This window comes from Sinocyclocheilus rhinocerous, unplaced genomic scaffold, assembly GCF_001515625.1.
Source record: "Sinocyclocheilus rhinocerous isolate Xijiao unplaced genomic scaffold, SAMN03320098_v1.1 scaffold4307, whole genome shotgun sequence".
NCBI lineage: Eukaryota > Metazoa > Chordata > Actinopteri > Cypriniformes > Cyprinidae > Sinocyclocheilus > Sinocyclocheilus rhinocerous.
Window position 1 is genome coordinate 138,991 of NW_015642331.1, and position 21,542 is coordinate 160,532.

The following is a 21,542-nucleotide window of genomic DNA, read 5'->3' on the forward strand; positions in this document are numbered from 1 at the left end:
GGCCACTTTAGGCTCACAGCCACATTAGCCAGTGTTCACTGTGCCATATATTTGCCAAAACTAGCCCAGATACGTTTTAATATACCTGGGCCACATTTGCTGAAATATATGTGGACCACATTTGGTTTACACCCTGATTAGCCTTTGTCGATTGTGCCACATTTTTGCCAAAGGTGGACCACATTTGGTTGGCACTATTTGGGCCATATTCACTATTTACCACATGGCCACCTTAGGGTCACATTCAGATTACACATTGCCGTGAACACCACATCTTTGCCTACAGAGGCCCACATCTGATTTGATAAATTTGGGACATTTTTGCTATTTTACATGTGGGCCACTTCAGGCATACATCCATTTTGTACGGGCCATAAGTATGGGCCATTTTGTACCGGCCATAAGGCCACCAGTGCCGTATCATTGCCTAAAGTGGCCCATATCCGCATGCTATCTGGGTAGGCTATTTATAGACGGTGCTGGATAGTAACTCATTACATGTAATCTGGATTACGTTATCAGATTCCAAAAATTAAGTACTTGTAATTAGATTATATTTCATTTTAAAATACTCAATCAGACTACAGTTACTTTTTATTGATTATATTACATATTCAAGCAATAGCAATAAATTATAATTAAAACACTTTTTCAAGTAAGCAGTGGAAAGTAATGCATTTCCTAATTTGTTGATATGCATCAAATGAGAAAAAAGGGAGCAGGAGGAAACAAAAGATCTGAAGAAGAAGAAGAATAGAAATAAATAATAAAAAGAACAGAATAAAGGCACAGGAACAAAGAGAACAAAACACATTAACTGACAAGTAAACACAAGGAAACCAGAGGTCTGTTCTTCGTACATGAATTACTCGGTTAGCTGGATTTTATTGTTGATTTTACACAATCCAGGATTGTTTGGTTCTTCAAAGCTCATCCTGGAATTGCTTTCATAGCAACAGGTCTGTTAGCTCAATCCTGCTTGGGGGAAGCTTATTTCACGTTAACAGTAAATTATTTTGAAAATAATTAAAATGTTGTGTAATCTAGAATAATAGACTCATTGAGAGATTAATTTGTGAATGAATAATTATCTCATAATTTTATTGCAGTCATGAGCCGTGCATTCATCTGAACAGTGAGCTTTTATGTTATGCATCACAGGAGATGCGGCCACTTCCCAAATCTCAAAATACTTTAATGATGCACAATTGATTTACATCAGTTATGTCTTAAAATGGATCTTATGGATTAAGAAACTTTAATTAGAGACTTCCGGTTATGGCGTCGAGATAAGTGGTAGCGTTATCTTGCTTCGCTTCAAATTACATCTAATTTCAGTGATAATTGCTCTTGTATTACTAATAGAACGTCTTTGCTGATACTTTATATATTCCTGATAAACATGGCACCTAAATTGCCGAAAAATAAAGGAGGGAAAGTTTCCAAATCAGATCGGGATGAAGTCACCACTTTTGTTTCTTTTGGCAATTGAACCCTTAGCTATTGCAGTACGAGCAGAAAGTAGTATAAGTGGAATTAGGATTGGCTCAATTATACATTGCATATCTCTATATGCAGATGATGTTTTATTATTTCTTACAGAGCTCAGTCAATCTATTCCAGCTGTACTCAATCTCATAAAAAGGTTCGGAAAATGTTCTGGCTATAAGATAAATTCATCTAAATCTTCTTTTTTATTTAATTCTCATGTTACTCAAGTATGCATAAGACTCACTCAAGAATTGACTACTTTCTTATATCTGCACCTCTCCTGTCAAAAATTCAAGATTGTTGGTATGATAGTATGGTACTATCAGATCATGCCTCAATATCTTTGATATATGTAGATGTTAATTTAAGACGTGACCCACCAAGGTGGAGATTACACCCGAAGTGGCTAGAAAATACAAAGTTTATTGCATACATCGAACAACAGATAGACCTATATTTCGATATGAATACTTCAGAAACTTCAGCTAGTACTAGGTGGGAAGCATTTAAAGCTTTTATTAGAGGCCAAATAATAAGCTTTACTAAAACTAAAACAAAATTATTTAATCAAAAATTAAATCTTCTGGAGTCCAAATTGAAAGACCTAGAGAAAAGACAATATCAAAGCCAGATTAATGATGCAAAAATTAATCAGGAACTTTTACTTCTTAGAGCCCAATATGAAGAGATGTCCGCCTCCCGGGTGGTAAGCAGTTTGATGAAACTGAGACAAAACTTTTATGATCAAGGAGAAAAACCAGGGAAACTATTAGCATGGAGAATCAAACAGTTGCAGTCTGAAAGTGCTATTAATTCTATTCAGGAAGATGGTGGAGAAATTACGACAGACCCAGTCAAAATAAATAGTGTGTTTTCAAGAAAATGTAATAAAAATAATATTACAAGAAACTTTAATTAGTGCTGTCACGTACAACGAATCTGCTTCAAAATTAAATGAACTGCTAATTACAATACTCTTGACATTGAAAAATCCAAAGGTTGTACGAATTATTTTCTGCTTTAAAAATGTCCAGATTAAGGCATTTTAGTAGACAGTATATTAAGGCAGCATTTTTCAGCTGTATCAGTAATAATGTTTCACCCCTGTAGCTCATTTCTAATTGGTAAAGCTGATCACTCTTATGTTCATAGACTCTACAGACAAACTATCGGAGACTTCCTGTTACCGGTGATGAAAGTGATTCTTCACATGAGAGTGTTGCATCTCCTTTACTGAACCGTGAGTAAATCACCCTCAGAAATGACAAACTGATGTCAAAAATAATAAAGTAATAGTTGAAATGGAATATAATTAAGTTTATTTCTAGTAGTTGTATAAATTAAGACGTATCTGCAAATTGTTTTTGAGAGTGAGATTCTTACACAATGATTTTTTTTAAGGTTGCATTTAAAATATGTCTAATAAAGTCAAGTCAAGTCAGCTTTATTTATATAGCGCTTTTAACAATACAGATTGTGTCAAAGCAACTGTACAGCATTACTTAGGAGAATAGTGTGTCAATAATGCAAAATTACAATAGTTAACACTCAATTTTCAGTTAAAAAAGCCATACACATGATTATTAGTGGTGAGCAGTGACTTCTTTAAAAGGGTATGAAGTCTAATTTAGTCAAGTCAAGTCACCTTTATTTATATAGCACTTTATACAATACAGATTGTGTCAAAGCAACTGTACAGTATCAAACAGGAAAAATGTGTGCTGATAATGCACGATCCTCTTCAATAATATCCTCTGCTTCTCAATCGGGCTCAAACTGATAAGCGATATTAACGACGCCGTTGTTTACAATACAACCGGAGAACATAACCTGAGCTGAGGGGTGGGACATTTAGACGCGCACTAGAGGCAGTTTAGTCAATCACAACACACTGGGCTAGCTAACCAATCAGAGCCCATCGCCTATTTCTAAGGGCAGGGCTTCATAAAAGCAGGACATGATCAGCGCGTTTCTCAGAGAAGGGACAGAGCGGAGTGGAATAAAGGTAAATTATGTGAAAAAGAATGCGTTTTTTAAAAAACGAAGCATTAACACATGTTAGACTGCACCCCATAAACACAATCAAGCCTAGAAAAAAACCCAGTCAACCACCCCTTTAATTTAATATTCTAATCTTATCAGTAACGGTTAATAACGAGCGGTGGATGTCAGTCGGGAAAATTAACCGAAATGAGCATCCCTAGTTGCCAGAAATTGTGTCCCCAACTAAGCAAGCCACGGTTTGAAAATTGTATCCTCTTCCCCCTACTAACTCCACCTGCTTCCTTACCTGCACTAAATGCATAATTGCAATAATATAATAAGAGTCTCCATTCAAAAATTCATAACATTCAAAGAAAAATAACATACTCAAACAAAAACAAATAATACACAAATAATAATTATCAAACATAAACTTTAAATTATTAAATCAGTCCATTCAGTCTAAATTATGAAAATAGAAATAGAAATGACTCCAACACAAATTCTCAGTGATAACTAACAACCTGAGTCATTAAAAAAACAGGGCCCTTGGCCTATTCATGAAAATTCTAAGAACATTCAAAATTAAAGAAAAGATTATAGTAAAGAAAAAAACTATGAATCCAGAAAGCATCTTAGACATTCGTTCATCTTCAGAACACAAATTAAGATATTTTAGATCAAATCCGATGGCTCAGAGCGGCCTCCATTGACAGCAACGCCACCTAAACTCTCAAGATCCATAAAGGTACTAAAGACGTCATTAAAACAGTTGACGTGACTACAGTGGTTCTACAATAATTTTATGAATCGACGAGACTTATGAGACGTATGAGAATGACACAGAAGAGAAGAGGTTGTTGAATAAAGTTATTATTTTTGTTTTGTTTTTGCGCACAAAAAGTATTCTCGTCGCTTCATAAAATGATTGTAGAACCACTGTTGTCACATCGACTGTTTTAATGACGTCTTTAGTACCTTTATGGATCTTGAGAGATTGGGTGGCGTTGCTGTCAATGGAGGCCTCTCTGAACCATCAGATTTGATCTAAAATATCTTAATTTGTATTCCGAAGATGAACGAATGTCTTAGGGGTTTGGAACAACATGAGGGTGAGTAATTAATGACAGAATTTTCTTTTTTGGGTGAACTAACCCTTTAAGGTCCAAAATAGTTAGGAATACAGACAAGTATGGCGTTATTTTAATGACAAATGTCGAGAGCGCATTATTGTAGCGCGAAAGCACATTAATATAATGCGTGAGCGCGAATCTCTCCGCTCGCACGCGGATTTCCTTTGCTGTCGCACAAAACAAGACGCTCGCGCTCAGATACACGCTGCTCTCGCCCGGAGAGAGTGCGCGCACTTAAAACGTGTCTCTCTTGTTACTCAAACTGTGTCCTGTGCACTCTCAAATCTCTCTGTGCTCATGCGCTATAGATATTAATTATTTTCGCACCTGAATTAAACGTTGTCAAAAGTTATCATTATGCACTTTTAAAAAGTAGTCTCAAAACAGATTTGTGCAGGGTGAACCTGGAATTCTTTTGACAATCAAAGATGGATCTTTAATTTATTTCCAGTTTAATAATATTTAGCAATGTTAATGAAATGTAGCCTTTAGAAATGGCTAGGAATTGGGTGCTTGGATGATTTGTACATATAACCTCTGTCCAACTGGTTGGTCTCTGAGCAATTTATCTAAAAACAACATATTATAGCCTATGGCCCTAAAGACTTCATATAAAACATCAATGTTATGTCATAATATGTCAGATACCTCAACTGAATTTAAAATCATTGCAATAAATTATCAGTTGGTATGATGACAATAATAAGTAACAACTCCTCAAATCAACATCAAATGCAAAAATAGATGTAAATGATGCAAGATATAATACAATAAATGCTCTAATATCATCACTGTCAGCGCTTTTCAGACATTTATTGGGAGTTTTTTTTTTTAAATCCAGTGTTTGGTGTCAGTTCTGATGTTTGTTTGTTTTTTTCTTTCATGAAAATCCACTTAATATTAGCTACACATTCAGCGAAAAGAATTAATATCTATAGCGCATGAGCACAGAGATTTGAGAGTGCACAGGACACAGTTTGAGTGAGAGGAGAGACACGTTTTAAGTGCGCGCACTCTCTCCAGGCGAGAGCAGCGTGTATCTGAGCGTCAGGTTTTGTGCGACAGCAAAAGAAATCCGCGTGCGAGCAGAGAGATTCGCGCTCACGCATTATATTAATGTGCTTTCGCGCTACAATAATGCGCTCTCGACATTTGTCATTAAAATAACGCCATAACAAGGACATTTAAGAGGCTTAAGAGTTTCTTTAGCAGTGGAGAAAATCAACGAGACATAAAGAGGGAGACGAAATATGTTACACAATGCATGACAGTGAGTTAATAAGACACTAGATATCAGATGCCATTAGATGCAGGGATCATGTTTGTGAGCGATCTTATTAGAGACATGGTAACATCTCTGATACTGTGCAGGAATGTCACGGCGCCAGAAATGGAAGTAATCAATACATTAACTACATTAACATGTTTTCCAACTGGAAAAATGCAACTATGCAGCAAGCAAAGTGATCACACTAACAATTACAACACTTTCACAACCTCTTATTGTGTCTCTGTTCATTTCTATCAAATACATTAAGTACAGCATTAACAGCATGGTAAAAAAAACAACAAAAAAAAACAATATATATCCCTCTATAGGACTAATTGTGAATTTACAGCGTAAAAATAATTGACTTCATATTTTACATATATTTAGGAGTAAAATAATTTTCCTAAATTTGTTTTCTTCATCTGACTTTGGACCATTTTTAAGGGATCCGTCATGTATAAGTGACGTTGTCCCATTAGGATAAATTATTTTTGGCAAATTGTCTGAAATTTCATGCTTTTTCACTATCTGAAAAGAAGTGAAAAGGTCTTACTGTTTCAAAGAACATTAAAAATATTTATGAACATTCCATTTTTTTTCTTGTGCTGCTATGTTTGATTTGGAACTCGTGCGTGAAAATGTCTAAAACTTGACACATATTAGGATGCAATTTCACTGCCTGAAAACCATGTCTTAGTGTTTCAAAAGCATTAAAACAACTTGTGCAGTCATCATTGGAGGCCAGTATCTCCAGCATCATGTGCCAGTATAGTAATGGCAAAAGACACTGGCATCTTTCCTGACCTCTGGTTGTTGTATGGATCACATCTTTCAAACTGCCATACAATAATGTACCCAAATGCCTGACTTCCATAGCAAACTATTCTTTATCACTGTCCTCGCCCGCATTGCTTCTATCCTCCTTGGTCCTCAACAACTTGTTTTATTACTACAACCTGATTTTCTGATGCACTCATATCACTATCATCAATACTTTCTGAAATAAGTACAGATTTGTCTCTCCATCTTAGAAAAATGATCCTAAAACACATGCATAAAGGCTATTATACTGCCAGTCAATGCTGGTCGATAGTGCCAGCTACACAAAATATGCATCACATCATGGGACTTTGTCAGTTATGCATGACGCTCAGATTTGTTGGTCTCTGAGTTGTTGTTTTTATAAAAGTGCATTAAAAATGACAAAAAAACAGTTGTTGGTTGTTTTTAAGTGCATTAAAAATGACAAAAAAACGTTAGAAAACACATTTGGATGTACAATTATATTTTTATAACTTGAATTTATATGTATTTTCTAGTCTAAAATGAGCTCACTATGGAGCCTTGAGAGCATGTGACCTAACGTGCTAATGTCTCCTTTACTACTTAGTTACCAAAAATTTTAAGCACATGACTAATAAATTAAAATTTTACTGGTTGAAGGGGATATGTATATATGTATGTGTGTGTGTGTGTGTGTGTGTGTGTGTAAGTATGGTAAAACGGAAACTATCATGCCTGTAATTTTGATGTGAAGGCTTATAATAGACTTAAAATTGCTCTTTTTTTTCCTTCTTGGACAACCAAACAATCACAGTCTTCAAAAGACTGTGTCATACCTAGCAACAGGGTCAGCTCTGCCTCCTCCCTAAGATTAACGTTTTTGTCTTTTCCTCGCTCAGAGTTGCTCTCAGATTGGTCCTGAATCACTTTTAAGCTAAGACTCCTAGTTAGAAATGTTTAAGCTATTAGGAGCTCTCTGAGAGGATTCTTAGAATCTTTAAGAAAACGGGCCCAGGTCATTTCTTCATGAATCACATATTCTTGAGAATTTTGTTGTTTGCATATGCCTTGTAACAACAGCTTCATAAAAATAAACATGATATATTACCAATATTTCATGACATACAGTCTTGTTATCATATTACATTTAATTCAGATGAAAACTCACATAAGGATTTGTTTAGCCATGACAGCAAACATTTAGTAGCGGTGTGCTAAGCAGTATAGCAAATATCACAATAAAGCATGCCGGGATTCTGTCCTTTTGACATCACACTGTTACAGTATAAATGTATAATGTATAATTATAATGTATAAATACACAAGAGATGAGCAATGCAGACACAGATTACTGTTGCAATAATAAAATAATTCCTGCTCCTCACTGCCATATCACAGTATTCAGCTCATTTGATTAAATCTAGAAGTACTGCTGTAAATTCTACTGTCTTTCGCAAGCACTGAACCCCACCACAACCTTAAAAAACAAGACATTCACACACACACACAAACACACGTCTGGTGCACTATCCTTGAAGGGACTCTCCATAGGTGTAATGGTTTTTATACTGTACAAACTGTATTTTCTATCGCCCTACACCAACCCTACCGCTAAACCTACCCCTTACAGAAAACTTTCTGCATTTTTACAATCTCAAACCCTAATCCTAACCCTAACACACACACACACACCTTTTACTTATTTTCTGCTGTTCACTGCTGCTAAAGCATTTCTATATAGTTTTATGTTAAACACTGGCACTATATGAATATTAGGAACCTAAAGTCAGGAATTCAAATTCACATGAATCTCTCTCTCTCTCTCTCTCTCTCTCTCTCTCTCTATATATATATATATATATACAGGTGCATCTCGAAGAACATGGATACACCATGCAGGAAGAAGTTGGACGGGGGGGTTCAGGAAGAGTGTTTCTGGTGACCAACTCAGATGGAGATCCTTATGTGATCAAACAGATGAATTCCAGAGATGTAAGTCTGTACTAAATCAGTTGACCATATTCATTACATATTTTGTTTGATTTTAAAAATATTTTTCAGTTTTTATAAGTGTCCAATTTACAACAATTGTTCCCCTCAGAGGATGGAGCTGGACAGAGTCCAACAGGAAGTCATGATCTTGAAGACAATAAACTGTGGATATATTGTTTCTTATGTGGACTCATTTGAAGGTGTGTTCATTTTAGATAGAACAGATTAAAAGTAAGGTTTCTTTTTTCCAAAGTGTTTATTTTCTCCCAAAATTCTACAGAACAACTAACAATAAACACATACTGTTTAGAGATTAAAGAAAGATAACAAAATTAACAAAAACAAAACCATCTGCACAGTTGTTGGCTGTGAAATAAAGCTATTAAACTAATAAATGCATTTATTATTAGTTGTACAAATGTTTGACGGGATATTTATTTATTTAGATAAAGAAGTTCAACTATTTTATATTGTGATGGAGTATTGTGCAGGAAGTGATCTTTTCAAGAGGATGAAAACACAAACAGAGAATGGCTTTTTTGAAGAACAACAGGTGAGTGTCTTATGTAGACATACTGTACATACACTGGGCAAATGTACATACATTCATTTTAATGAACATAAATATTAATGTACATGTTACATATAGCTACTTTGATAAATAACTAATACTAAGGGCCACATTTACCCAGTGCTTCTTCTGATGTTAAAAACTACTGTCAGGATTTACTAAAGACGCACTGTTTAAATTAGAGATGAAAAGGCGTGGACAGTTATTTTTTCATTTCATTATTTTTATTCTTTTTTTTTTTTTGAACTTATTGCATATGCATTTGTAGGAGTTTCCCTTTTGGAAGCAAATTTTAGGGAAGGAGAGTATTAAAATGCATCACGCAAAGTGATTTACTATGATGTCTGAGATTACTGCGCATTCTTGTGTGCACTGCAAAGGGCAGATACATCGATACTCGAAACCATGATCAACAATGCAGCAATTGGCTGGTGTCAAGACAGCAATGTAATGACATCATATAATTAAAAACATCACACACCTAAAGGCTGGAATACACTATTTTTCCCCTGATTTTCCACCAATTTACAGTCTGGAGAACATATGGTTTATGCCTCTCCTAGCAACAAGGTGCACATTTTTTGCATGAGTTTGTGATCAGAGCAACTTCAAAGTCTGGTATTGTGTGATCCTCAGTCATGTAGGTCATGCACGTGTAAAGGAAAGGCACACAAAGACAAAGGTAATCCACACAAGAGTTTAATTAGAGTCCCAGAAGATGATAATCCATAAAGGGAACACGAAGCAAAACAACATCAATAACCGACAACAGACAGAAGAGAACAGGGAGTACTTATACAGAAACTAAAAGAGAAAACTAATGAGATAATAAACAAACACAGGTGAACAGAATAAACTAATCAGACATGAGGGAAAACTAGGTCAAACTGGGGAGACAAGGAAAGACACAGAATGTGACATATCGCCCCCCTTCCGGAAGGCGCAACCTCGTAGCCAACAGACCATAGCCAACATGACGGCCCATGGTGGAGCCCATGGAGGGAGAAGCCATGGTGGAGGAAAGGCTGATGACTCCAGGGGGCTGACCGACAGCGGCGGAGCAGGTGGGAGAGGAGCCCGAGGCAGAGACAGAGAGCCGACGAGCCAGGGTGATGCAGAGGATCCGAAGGGCCAAGGCAGAACAGATGGCTCAGGCGACCGAGGCGCAGGCGGGGATCCAGAAGGCCACAGTGGCGCTGGAGCGACCAAGGTGGAGCTGGAGGGAGGGAGGAGCCCAACGGAGCCGGTGGGATGGATCGACGAGGCACAGCCGGAGGAGCTGGTGGACTGACGGGCCACGGCGGAGAGGAGGGAGCTATGAGCTATGGTTGAGCCACTGGGTCGATGGGCCGAGGCGGTGTTCGGGCCTTGGAGGCTGGAGGCGGAGACAAGGGATCATCCAGCCACGATACCAATGGAGACTGGCAGACCCATGGCGAAACCATACAACTGATAGTGGGCTGAGGGTGAGCAGAGGGGCTGACAGGAGACAGTGGAGGCGGGGATGAGGACTGGTGAAAAGGTAAGAGGTGACAGGAGAGAGAGGGAGGGTGGGCGGGAGTTCATGACATTTAGGGGGTTCTGGGATGGTGTATGCTGCCCTCACACCAAATAGCTACTCCCAGCACCAGGAGCGCTACAGATAGGGAAACGACCTCCGTGGTCGAGATAGGACAGATAGAGAGTTCAGGGCAGATAGACAGTTCCAGGCAGACAAACAGTTTTGGTATGACCTCCATGTTCATTTCAAGACAGACGGACAGTTTATTAACAGCCTCCCTGGCCGCAACAGGACAGACAGACAGTTCAGGCACGACCTCCATGGTAGTGAAGGGACAGGCAGACAGTTCAGGGCAAACGGGTAGTTCAGAGGATGGCAGAAAACCGATAATATCCGTCTCAAAGTCTATTAAATCTCCCATGTCCAATTCTTCCTCACCCCCCAGTGGTGGTGCAGTGGGTGAGGCTTTCCTCCACGCCCTCACTCTTCACTGCAATATCCACACAGGTGAGCTCTGATGACGGCTCATGCACCTGGTCAGACGTCATGAGATGCTCTGGCTCCGTGGCGATCCTCAGCACTGTCGCTCCTATTTGCGATGGCTCGTCAGTTGCGGCGGACTCTGGCTCTCCATCTGCAGTGGGCTCTGGCAGGGGCTCCGCGCAGCAGGGTGGTGATTGGCTGGGTACTTGGGTCCGGAGTGGGACTGGCGAGATCCTCATCAATGTAGTAAGGAGTCCATGGCGAGTTACAGCTCACCAGCACCCACTCCACGAAAGTGGCGAAATCCCCTCGAGGACCGTCTCCGTACAACATGCACGCGGTGCTGATGCTCGCGATGTAGAATGAGCAGAGCACGTCATCCAGGTAGCTGGTATTGTTAGAAATGTCCAGGAATATACAAAGGTGAGATAATAAACAAAGGGGAAGTCGTGGCCTAATGGTTAGAGAGTCGGACTCGTAACCCAAAGGTTGCGGGTTTGAGTCTCGTACCGGCAGGGAGTGAATGGGGGGAGTGAATGTACAGCGCTCTCTTCCACCTTCCAATACCACAACTGAGGTGACCTTGAGTAAGGCACCGAACCCCCAACTGCTCCCCAGGCGCCGCAGCAAAAAAATGGCTGCCCACTGCTCCGGGTGTGTGTTCACGGTGTGTGTATGTGTACACTGCTGTCTGTGTGCACTTTGGAAGGTCGGTAAGTGTATGACTCATAGTGTTTTAAAATCCGATCAGATTTTAAAAGTCGTGTAGTGTATTACAGCCTTAAGGAAACAGCCAAGCGACTAAAATGACAAAAAAAAGTTATACAAAAAAAGTTATAATAGATAAATTAAACGTGTATTGTTTTTTTACACGATTCCCAATTATTTCCATTATTTCATGATTTATAGTATTTGTACAGGCTTTATTTTTATTTCAGTTTTGTTATTAGCACTTCATTTAATTTAACATTTGAAGTAGATTTGTTACGTGACAGCATTAATTAATCTTAATTAATTAAGAGCAAGAACATTTTTCTAAGCATTTCAACAAAGTTACCTGCATCACTGTCAGTCACTGTTCAGATTAATGCACGGCCAATAAAATAAGGTAATTATTCCTTCATGAATAATCTCTTAATGAGTAAAACTGGCAGTGTCTGTATTATTATAGACTACGTAACATTATGATAATATTTTCAAATTAACTTTTAAATTATTATTTTAAATTTTTATTGTCCCTGTAGTATTGTAAAAAAGTAGCAGTGGCTCAGACAGACTTTGTGTCTATTCTATAAATCTAATCCTGTTTATGTGAAATAAGCTGATCCTGAGCAGGTTTGAGATCACGGACCTGTTGCTATGACAGTAACTCTAGGATGAGCTTCGAAGAACCTAACAATCCTGGATCATGTCAAATCAACAATAAAATCCAGCTAACTGAGTAATTCATGCATGAAGCACGGGCCCCTGATTATCATGCCAAAGCAGGGCCCAGCAACCAGTCTGCGGTAGCACAGAAATCGTCATTGTTATGATACAGATGTGTATCAAACTCTGGTCTGTGGTGTGAATATTCCCGGTGCTTACCACTACACCACACAAGGAGGACAAATCCAAAGGCAGACGAAATAACAATGAGGCTCAAAGTCTGACTCTCATACCCCTTTTCCACCAGCATGAACCGGGTGCTAGTTCAGAGCTAGTGCTATTGCCGGTTCGAAGTTGTTTCGACTGGCGAGCCTTCAGAGAACCGGTTTGCCTTTCCATGGGCTAGAGAGTCACCACAGAGCCAGGTCTTATGTCACTGAATACGTCTCATCTTTCCCAGTAACGCTAGCGTGGCAGTGCCAAACACAACAGGCTTGTTCAAGATGCATCAGCGTCATGCAGACCGATCGGAGCACGACACCAAAGCACCGCAAAAGCGATCCAAAAGCATAAAGAGAGTCGTCTGCTTTCCAATCACTCCTGCGGCACACTGAACGGTTCGCGCAGCCCGAATAAGCCTAAACACACAATCAACAGTGGTGGACATTGCATTGCTATTGATGTTCATGGCTTTGCGAATCTACATCGGCATCCAATCCTGGCAAATCCAACGTGTTCGTGTTTAGCTGCTATTTAAAAAATGGCAGTCAAAAGTTTCTGTTCATCTTGTTGGTCACGGTAACCCCGCCCCCAGCCCCTGACGCAAGCAGTTCTTACTTCTAGACCAGCAATGTTTTGGTGCTACTTATGAACCACTTTTCCTGATCCAGAGCTGATGCTTTGGGTGTCAAAAGACAAAGAACCGATTTGAAACTAGGCAACTACCTTGGTGGAAAAGGGGTATAAGAGTTCTTTACTCCAGGTGAAAAAAAACAACAAAAAAAACAACAACAGATATAGTCTTAGACAGTGTTTAACAAGAATTTGCCACAGATAAAATCCAAACAGAAATCCAAACCGAAAAGCTGTCCATAAATATCAGGCCAGAGATAAATCCAAGTTACAATAGTCCACAAACAAAGGGAAAAGTAGTGATGGCCGCTTTTGAAACTGGTTCATGAAGCTTCGAAACTTTGCGAATCATTTGTTTTGAAACAGTGGTTTGGAGCACGTATCAACATGCCAAAGTCACGTGATTTCAGTAAATGAGGCTTTCTTACGTCATAACTGTTTAGAAACGATCTATGTGAACCGATGTGCACCTGTGAATCATGCGAGTTCACTCCAGATCGCCCCCTGCGGCGAACCACTGAATCAGCGTCTATGGTTTATATATGATCTCGGATCATTTTGATAAATTTGTAGACATTTTTAATGAGACGTTTGCGAAGCAATTGGTTGAATTGATTCGAAGCTTCGAAATGGTTCGTTTCTCCCATCACTACGGAAAAGGTACAATCGAAAAAGACTCAACAAAATGCAGGAACATCTCTCTCTAATCACAAATCCTTGGCAGAAACAGGCTCAAGCAGACATCAGGACTGAACAAGAACAATAGGCAGTGAGGCCTTTAATTAAGGTTGGTTATTAGGAGTGATTTAATACAGGTGTGTGCTACAAGGCTCTAACAAAGGAGAAGTGATCTGGGGTTGAAATTGCGCCATACAGTGGTGAACCAAGGGAATCTCAGGCAGAACATTACACTTAATTATTTCAATATGAAAACAAGTTTGACCATAAAGTACTGGACTGTTTTAGTGCCTACAGTAATACTGAGTGATTTTTTACTAATAATTGGGCACATTGATAGAAAAGAAGCTCATACTGCAGCTAAAGTTCAACTTGTTCAGTAAACTTGCTTCTGGTTCTCAAAATCTCATAACTGCATTCTCATGGATGAGACAAGGTTCTGAAATGAACTCTGAAAACACTGAAGTTTTAACATCATGTTAGTTGTCAAAACAAATTAATTACAAGTTTTGTCATACCTAAAAAAAAAAGTTCTCTTTTGAATCTCCATGTGCAAGAATGTGAATATGGCAAGGGCAGAAACTGGCAGCATATAAATTCCAGAATGTAAAATGTGCTACTTTATACACATTTGAATGTGATCAATTTGCATTTGTACTTTGCAGCTAACGCAAAATTGGTGCTGTTTTCTAGAAATGCACAGTACTCGTATTTATTTGTGCATTAAATTACAGAGAAAAAAAATACATATCACTTTGTGCCTTATATTGTGCTCTCACATAGAATTATATTTTAGTCCATACATTTGGGAGTCATGTTCTTAAATGTGATGCATATAACACATACATACATTTTAACACTGCTTTAATCACCTCCACATCTAATCATCATTTATCTAGCACCGGGCACTGAAGTGATGTTAGAGTGTGCACCTAAAAAGTCTCCCATGTGTTGAGGTCAGAAACAGTGAGACAGAAACCGTGATTGTGAGCGAGGATGGCCAAGCTTAGGTCAGTGGTGTCCACAGCCACCCCTATCTCTGCCCCTAGGTAGATTACATGGATCATTATGGAAATTATATGGCTGTGTCTGTGTTCTTTAGTTTGTCATTGTCAGTAGATTAGCAGAACAACTTTCGGTAACACTTTAGAATACTGTTCTTTCGTTAATGAATAACTGCGCAGGAACAAATAACCAATGCACTAATAACATTCTAGTAACTACTATTAACTAACAATAAACTCTGATTAATGATTTAGTAAGTAATAGCGCTCAGTTGAATGTGGTAGTTCACTATTAGCTAATCAGTAACTGTTTTTTTTTTCCATATATCCCGGATAACTACTAAGAGCTAATATACAGGTTCATAATTTATGTGAATTATGCATAATGTATAATTAATTCTAAAGTGAAGATCATGGTAACCCACTTGTAATGATTCAAGTATTACCAAATCCTTCTAAAGGAACTACTAATTACTTGGATCAGTATTCTAAAGTGAGAAGCATGATAACTCCCTAATATTGACTGACGTCATTGTAAACTTTTGAGATATATGTAAGGTCTTTGATAGTAATGACTCCAGTGTTCCTACATCATTCTAAATGAATTACTAATTATTTGGAACATTATTCTAAAGTGAAGATCTCGGTAACCCACTAGTAATGACTCAAGTGTTACCAAATCTAGCAACAATTATTACTATCCAGAATCTTACAAAAACCTCAAAAGCTTACAATGATTTCAGTAATTACTAGAGAGTTATTGTGTTATTCACTTTAGAATACTGATCCAAAAATTAGTAATTCCTTCCAAATTATTTAGTAATACTTGAGTCACTAGTGGGTATGAACTTCACTTTAGAATTATTTATACATTATGCATTATTCCTTTTAATTATGAATCTGTTTACAGTAGTTCTTTGTGGTTCTTGGGGAAGTATGGAAAAATAGTATTTCCTGATTAACTAATAGTGAACTAGCACATTCTATTACTACCACATTAGATTAATTAAGCACTTTTACTTACTAATTCATTATTCCGAATTTCTTGTTAGTTACTGGTAGTTATTAGAGTGCTAATATTGTGTTACACATGTGTTCTTGTGTAGTTATTCATTAATGACAGAACAGTATTCTAAATTGTTACCCAACTTTCTACTTCTATCTGTGCTTTTATGGGATTATAGTGCTCTCATGCCTATGCAGTGAATAAATATTCAAGATAGAAAAAAAACAACATGACGGTGCTTGATTGTGGTGTTTACAAACCTCAGGTTTATTTCCAGACTCAAGAATGAGGAAAAATCGTATTTGAACTTTATAATTATCGTTATTATTATATATAAAGTAACAACAAATAAAAAAATAAAAAATCACAGAAGGTCTCTATTCTGCATACTAATTAAGGATTGGAATAATCTAACAGAGGCTTAGATGACGCTCTCACACTCTGGCAAACTGTAACATTTTAAAAATCATGTCTATTGTTGGTAGTTGTAGTACTTATTAATGAATGAGTATATGCCAACAGTGTATGTCTAAAATCTAACATTTCCTACATATTTTGTTGAAGTTGAAGCAAAAATGACTGCAGTACACACTACACGTATGAAGTGACCTTGTGATCAGGGATTCAGGTGACTTTAATGAGAAAGTGAATGATTGCTTTTAAAATCTGTGTTTAGTTATATAGTCAGAGATCTATGCTGTGTAAGCTAGTAAAATCATCTGTAGCCTTAATGCTGCACTATAGTACTAAAGTAATTGGAAAGTACTGAGGAAGCCCGGATCACCCTACTGAATATTGGTACACTTTTTGCTGGCCTGTGGCCTAATACTGATGAAAGGCTAGAGACAACCTTAAAGTTTAGCATCTTAAAGTATAACGTAAAGCTGTCTGTTTTCTCCATGTGTATAATCTGTGTGCAGATCCTTGACTGGTTTGTTCAGATTTGTCTGGCGCTGCAGTATATTCATCATGAGAGGAGGAATATTCTTCACAGAGATATCAAACCTCAGGTAGACACTGATAAAGCTCATTAAAACATTTGTCACTTAATCAAATGTGTATAATTTATGATATTTCTGTTGTCATTGTAGAACATTTTTCTGACTGAAGATGGCTACATAAATCTAGGGGATTTTGGATACTCAAAAGTGCATGGAAGGTAAACAAAAACAAACAAACAAACACAAAGTTAATAGGATCTAGTGTTTAACAGAAATTAACATTCGGAACACACTGAACTAAAAAAAAAAACATTTAAAATCGAATAGAATTTTGTTTGTAAATACACAAATTCTAACTATTATAAATATAAAGTGACTGGCTTTCAAATTTTTGGCGAATCATTTCTGCCTTTTTTTATTTTCCAGCTAATGTTTCAGTTCATCCCTAATTTGAAGTTTTATCAGTTTGAGTTTACATTTGAATTTTCTATTTCAGAGCAGATCCTTATACAAGCTCAGTTAGAGGTGCAGAGCTCTATCAAAGCCCAGAAGTTGATCAAAACAGATATACTTCCAAAAGGTATGATTTAAATATTGAAATTTCTTGCAACGACTTTAGATGAAATGCTGACTACTTTAACACTTTAAAATGCAACTTTAGCACTAAAAAATGCAATTTAATTTATCCTTTATGTTCCACCGGTTTTTTATTTTTTTAGTGATATTTGGTCATTGGGATGGGTGCTCTATGATCTCTGCAGGCTGGATGTGTGGGTGAGTATTTTTTGTTTTTACTTTTTGAAAAGCACTCTGTTAAATAATGCAAATGACAGCAGCTCGTACAGCTCATGAACTGGTGTTTCGAGTAATCATTTAGCGTGAATAAAATTGCTCTGAGAGGCAGCACAAGGGACAGTTCACCAACAAATGTCAATTCAGTTGACATTTATCATCCTTAAGTTGCCTAAAATATATATTACTTTCCTTCATCTGCAGAACAAGATACTGGATTCTTAAGAAAAAAAAGTTTTTGTCCATGCAATTAAAGGGGTCATATGATGCAATTAAAATTTTTCCTTTCTCTTTGGAGTGTTACAAGCTCTTGGTGCATAAAGAAGATCTGTAAAGTTGCAAAGACTAAAGTCTCAAACCCAAAGAGATATTGTTTATAAAAGTTAAGAGTCAACCACGCCTACCTAAAACGTCTCGTTCTAACACGAATAATGTGTTTTTTTTAACCATAAACCGCATAAATATTTCATTACACCAAATACACAAAATAATGTTCTTTTTAGCAACATCATATGACCCCTTTAAAGTCAATCAGTGGAGTCCAAAATTATACCCTATTAACATCAACCTAGATTTACAAAAGCCCTAAAAATGATTGATGATGCATTGTTGGTTAGTAATACATACATGAAATATTAATAACAAATAAAAACTTATTTGAAGGTGCTATATACTAGTTTTAAGCCACTAGATGTTGGCAGCAGCACTGAATCTCTGATGAAAGCAAACTTGTGCTTTGGAACATTATTAAATATTACTTTTTTATTGTTTGTTGATAATATTTAATATCATCCCAAAAGGAGAGGCTGAAATGCAATAAACGTGTGCAGCCGTGACTTGACTCTCTGCTAGGGATGTCATTACACATTGCAAATAGTTGTTAAATAAGTGTTTCATGATCTTGGATCTCAGGGTTAACCAGATTTCCTTATATTGTTTTTTTCTTTATTTTCCTGCACAGTCAGATTTAAAAAAACGTCGCTTTCAACAAGCCTCCCACAATGTGGGACACCCACTTGAATTCTCAGACTGGTGCTCAAAGGATCTACAGGAATTAATCAAAGAAATGCTCAGCTGTGACCCTGAAGACAGACCTTCAGCTGATGAGATTTTAGCAAAACCATTCCTAAGAGATGCTGTAAACAGAAATAGGAGATTTCCAGAAGCACTGGAACGAAGGTTCATGATGTCCTTAAGGATCTTTGATGAGACCTACAATGAGCACTATGATAGATTTAAGGCCTTAGTTACAGAGTGGGGAAAAACAACAGCTTCATTAGAGGAGGTTCATCATAAATGCACAGCAGGCACTCTGGCAGGTTCAGTGATTGGAGCAGCAGGAGGAATCACTGCAGTGGTTGGTGCGATTTTGGCTCCTTTCACTTTTGGAGCATCTCTGATTGTTACAGGTGTTGGGATTGGAGTTGGTGTTGCAGGTGGTGTAACAGGTGCTGCGTCCAGTGTTACCAATACAGTCAAACAAAGATCACTCCGTGAGAATATTCAAAGAATTCAGCAGAACTTTACAGATGTGACACCACTTCTCGAGTCACTGAATGCACTGAGAAGGGTACTGAGAGTAATCCAAAAGTTCAGGGATTTTGTCAGTGACTCCTCTGACAACGTGCAAATGTCAAGCAATGTAGACAGAAGAAGACTAGTGTGTGCCACAGAACTCATGCATCTAGGTCTGCTGGCAAATGTTGGCAGAATTGCTGCTCAGACTGCCAGAGTAGGACGCGCTGTAGCAGAGGCAATAGTCGCAGTCACAGGAGTGTTGAGTGGAATCCTAGTCATTGTTGACACTGCATTCATAGTGATGGATTCTATAGACATTCACCAGATGAGACAGGGACAAGTAGATGATCCAGAAAGGGTCAGGTCAAGTTTACTCAAGTCCATTGCTCAGATGAGGAAAACACATACAGATCTTTGCAATGTCTTAAAGGAAATTAAAGAAACAAGAGAGGAACTAAAATACTATATAGAAGTGGCCAGGGCTGAAAGAGATTAAGAGAGTTCAAACATATCAACATCCTTGTTGATCCTGGAACAACATGCCAATCAACCAATCAGAATTAAGGGATAAGTTTTCAAGAAATGTCAGTTTTATGCTTCCAATCAGGGTTACATGCTTCTACACCCTTGTTATATCATTTCACACTGATTTTAGGAATACATTATGGGTAGGGTTAAGTTTAGGTCTATAAACTTAGGTCTATATTTATGGACAGTAATGTTGATCCAAATAATTTCTTATTTGGCAAAATCACGGCGACCAAATATGATACAAGTCAGAGACACACACAACATCCTACTGATTTGTCTGTGAGCTTGAGTGAAGAAAAAGTGTTTTGCTGAAAATGAATTAAATGTCTATGTTGTACACAGTTTTTTTTATTTTTTATTTTGAAAACAAATATTTACTACAAAATGTACTGATTAATAATGATTTGATTGTGAAGATATTTGTACTCAGATTTCACACAACTAATATAGAGTTGCAGAGTTGTATTACTGTTAGAAAATCAATTTTGGGTGTGATTTAATTACTTACTTTTTTATTTATGGGTATACAAACAAAAGGCAAACCTGAATCTGAAGTATTCCAAATTAATACTGTACTCTCATTTTCTGATATAAACTGAATATGCAATTTTCCTCTTACTTCAGATTGCTGTCTAACTAGTACACTTCTGAAAATGATTATTCCTGTATTACTTCACTGCATTCTTAATTGTTCTTGCATAATCATGACACAATGAGCATAAGTTATATATAATTTGCCGTATTTTGTTTGTTTGTATTTCACTTGATCAAAGTATTCATGTAAAATTAGTCTTTAATAAACGTGAAACAAATTAAAGAAAAAAAAGGAGTCTAGTGTTCTTGCAAATGAATGAATTGGAATCAATCAGCAGTTGCCCTCGCACACCTGCAGGTCATCGATAGGTGCGTAGGACAAACGACCAAAAACAAGTCAAACATGAAAGCAAAAATGAATAAATTCATGAAATTTTCTCCCTGTGGTAGAAAAAAAGTAACATCCATGTAGTACTTTTCATTTTCACAGTCCACTAGATGACGCTCAAGAGCAGGTGAGATGATATTTCTGATTGTAGTCTCTTCAGTGAATTCACAACTCTCCTTCTGCTCCTGACTCTGCCTTCCCTTACTGTAAATTCATCATTAGTACTAAGATTGTTTTTTTTTGTTATTTAGTGTCGTATCATATTAGATGCTGCTCAAATAATTTATTTTTGTTGTACTGTTTTGATTTAATAAAAGTGCAAATTTAATCAATTGACACCCATAAAGAAAGGCATAAACCAGAAACCTCAATTTAGAAAACGCAATATTTATTGTTAAATACCTCTTTCTTTGTGAATATTTAACTTGAACACTAACAGTCCATTATACTTTATTAACACTTACGATGCTTGTTCTAAAGCAGCAGCTTCATACTGTCAGAGGAGATACTCTATTTACTTATGCACTTGTTTCCTTATAAAATAATTATACAGTTTACATTTAAACGTAGTCAAAACACAACACAAGGTGTTCATGTTTGCTCCATGGTGTTTAACAAATAATTCAAGTTTATTTGTACAGCGCTTTTCACGATACAAATCGTTTTTTTTACAACTTTACAACAAATTAAGTTTCTACAGTATTTAGTGGTAGCTTATCAGTG

General features: G+C 37.2%; 1 protein-coding gene across 1 annotated transcript in view; it reads left to right on the forward strand.

Moving 5' to 3' along the window:
• Positions 1–19,862, forward strand: part of LOC107755797 (probable serine/threonine-protein kinase DDB_G0280717) — a 29,780-nt gene extending 9,918 nt beyond the window's left edge. The window contains exons 2-10 of the mRNA XM_016572717.1: positions 2,644–2,737; positions 8,534–8,652; positions 8,762–8,852; positions 9,099–9,205; positions 17,036–17,125; positions 17,207–17,274; positions 17,553–17,636; positions 17,776–17,830; positions 18,810–19,862. Coding sequence (XP_016428203.1) covers positions 2,644–2,737; positions 8,534–8,652; positions 8,762–8,852; positions 9,099–9,205; positions 17,036–17,125; positions 17,207–17,274; positions 17,553–17,636; positions 17,776–17,830; positions 18,810–19,862 — 1,761 coding nt within the window. The remainder of the gene's footprint in view (positions 1–2,643; positions 2,738–8,533; positions 8,653–8,761; positions 8,853–9,098; positions 9,206–17,035; positions 17,126–17,206; positions 17,275–17,552; positions 17,637–17,775; positions 17,831–18,809) is intronic.
• Positions 19,863–21,542: the final 1,680 nt, after the last annotated feature.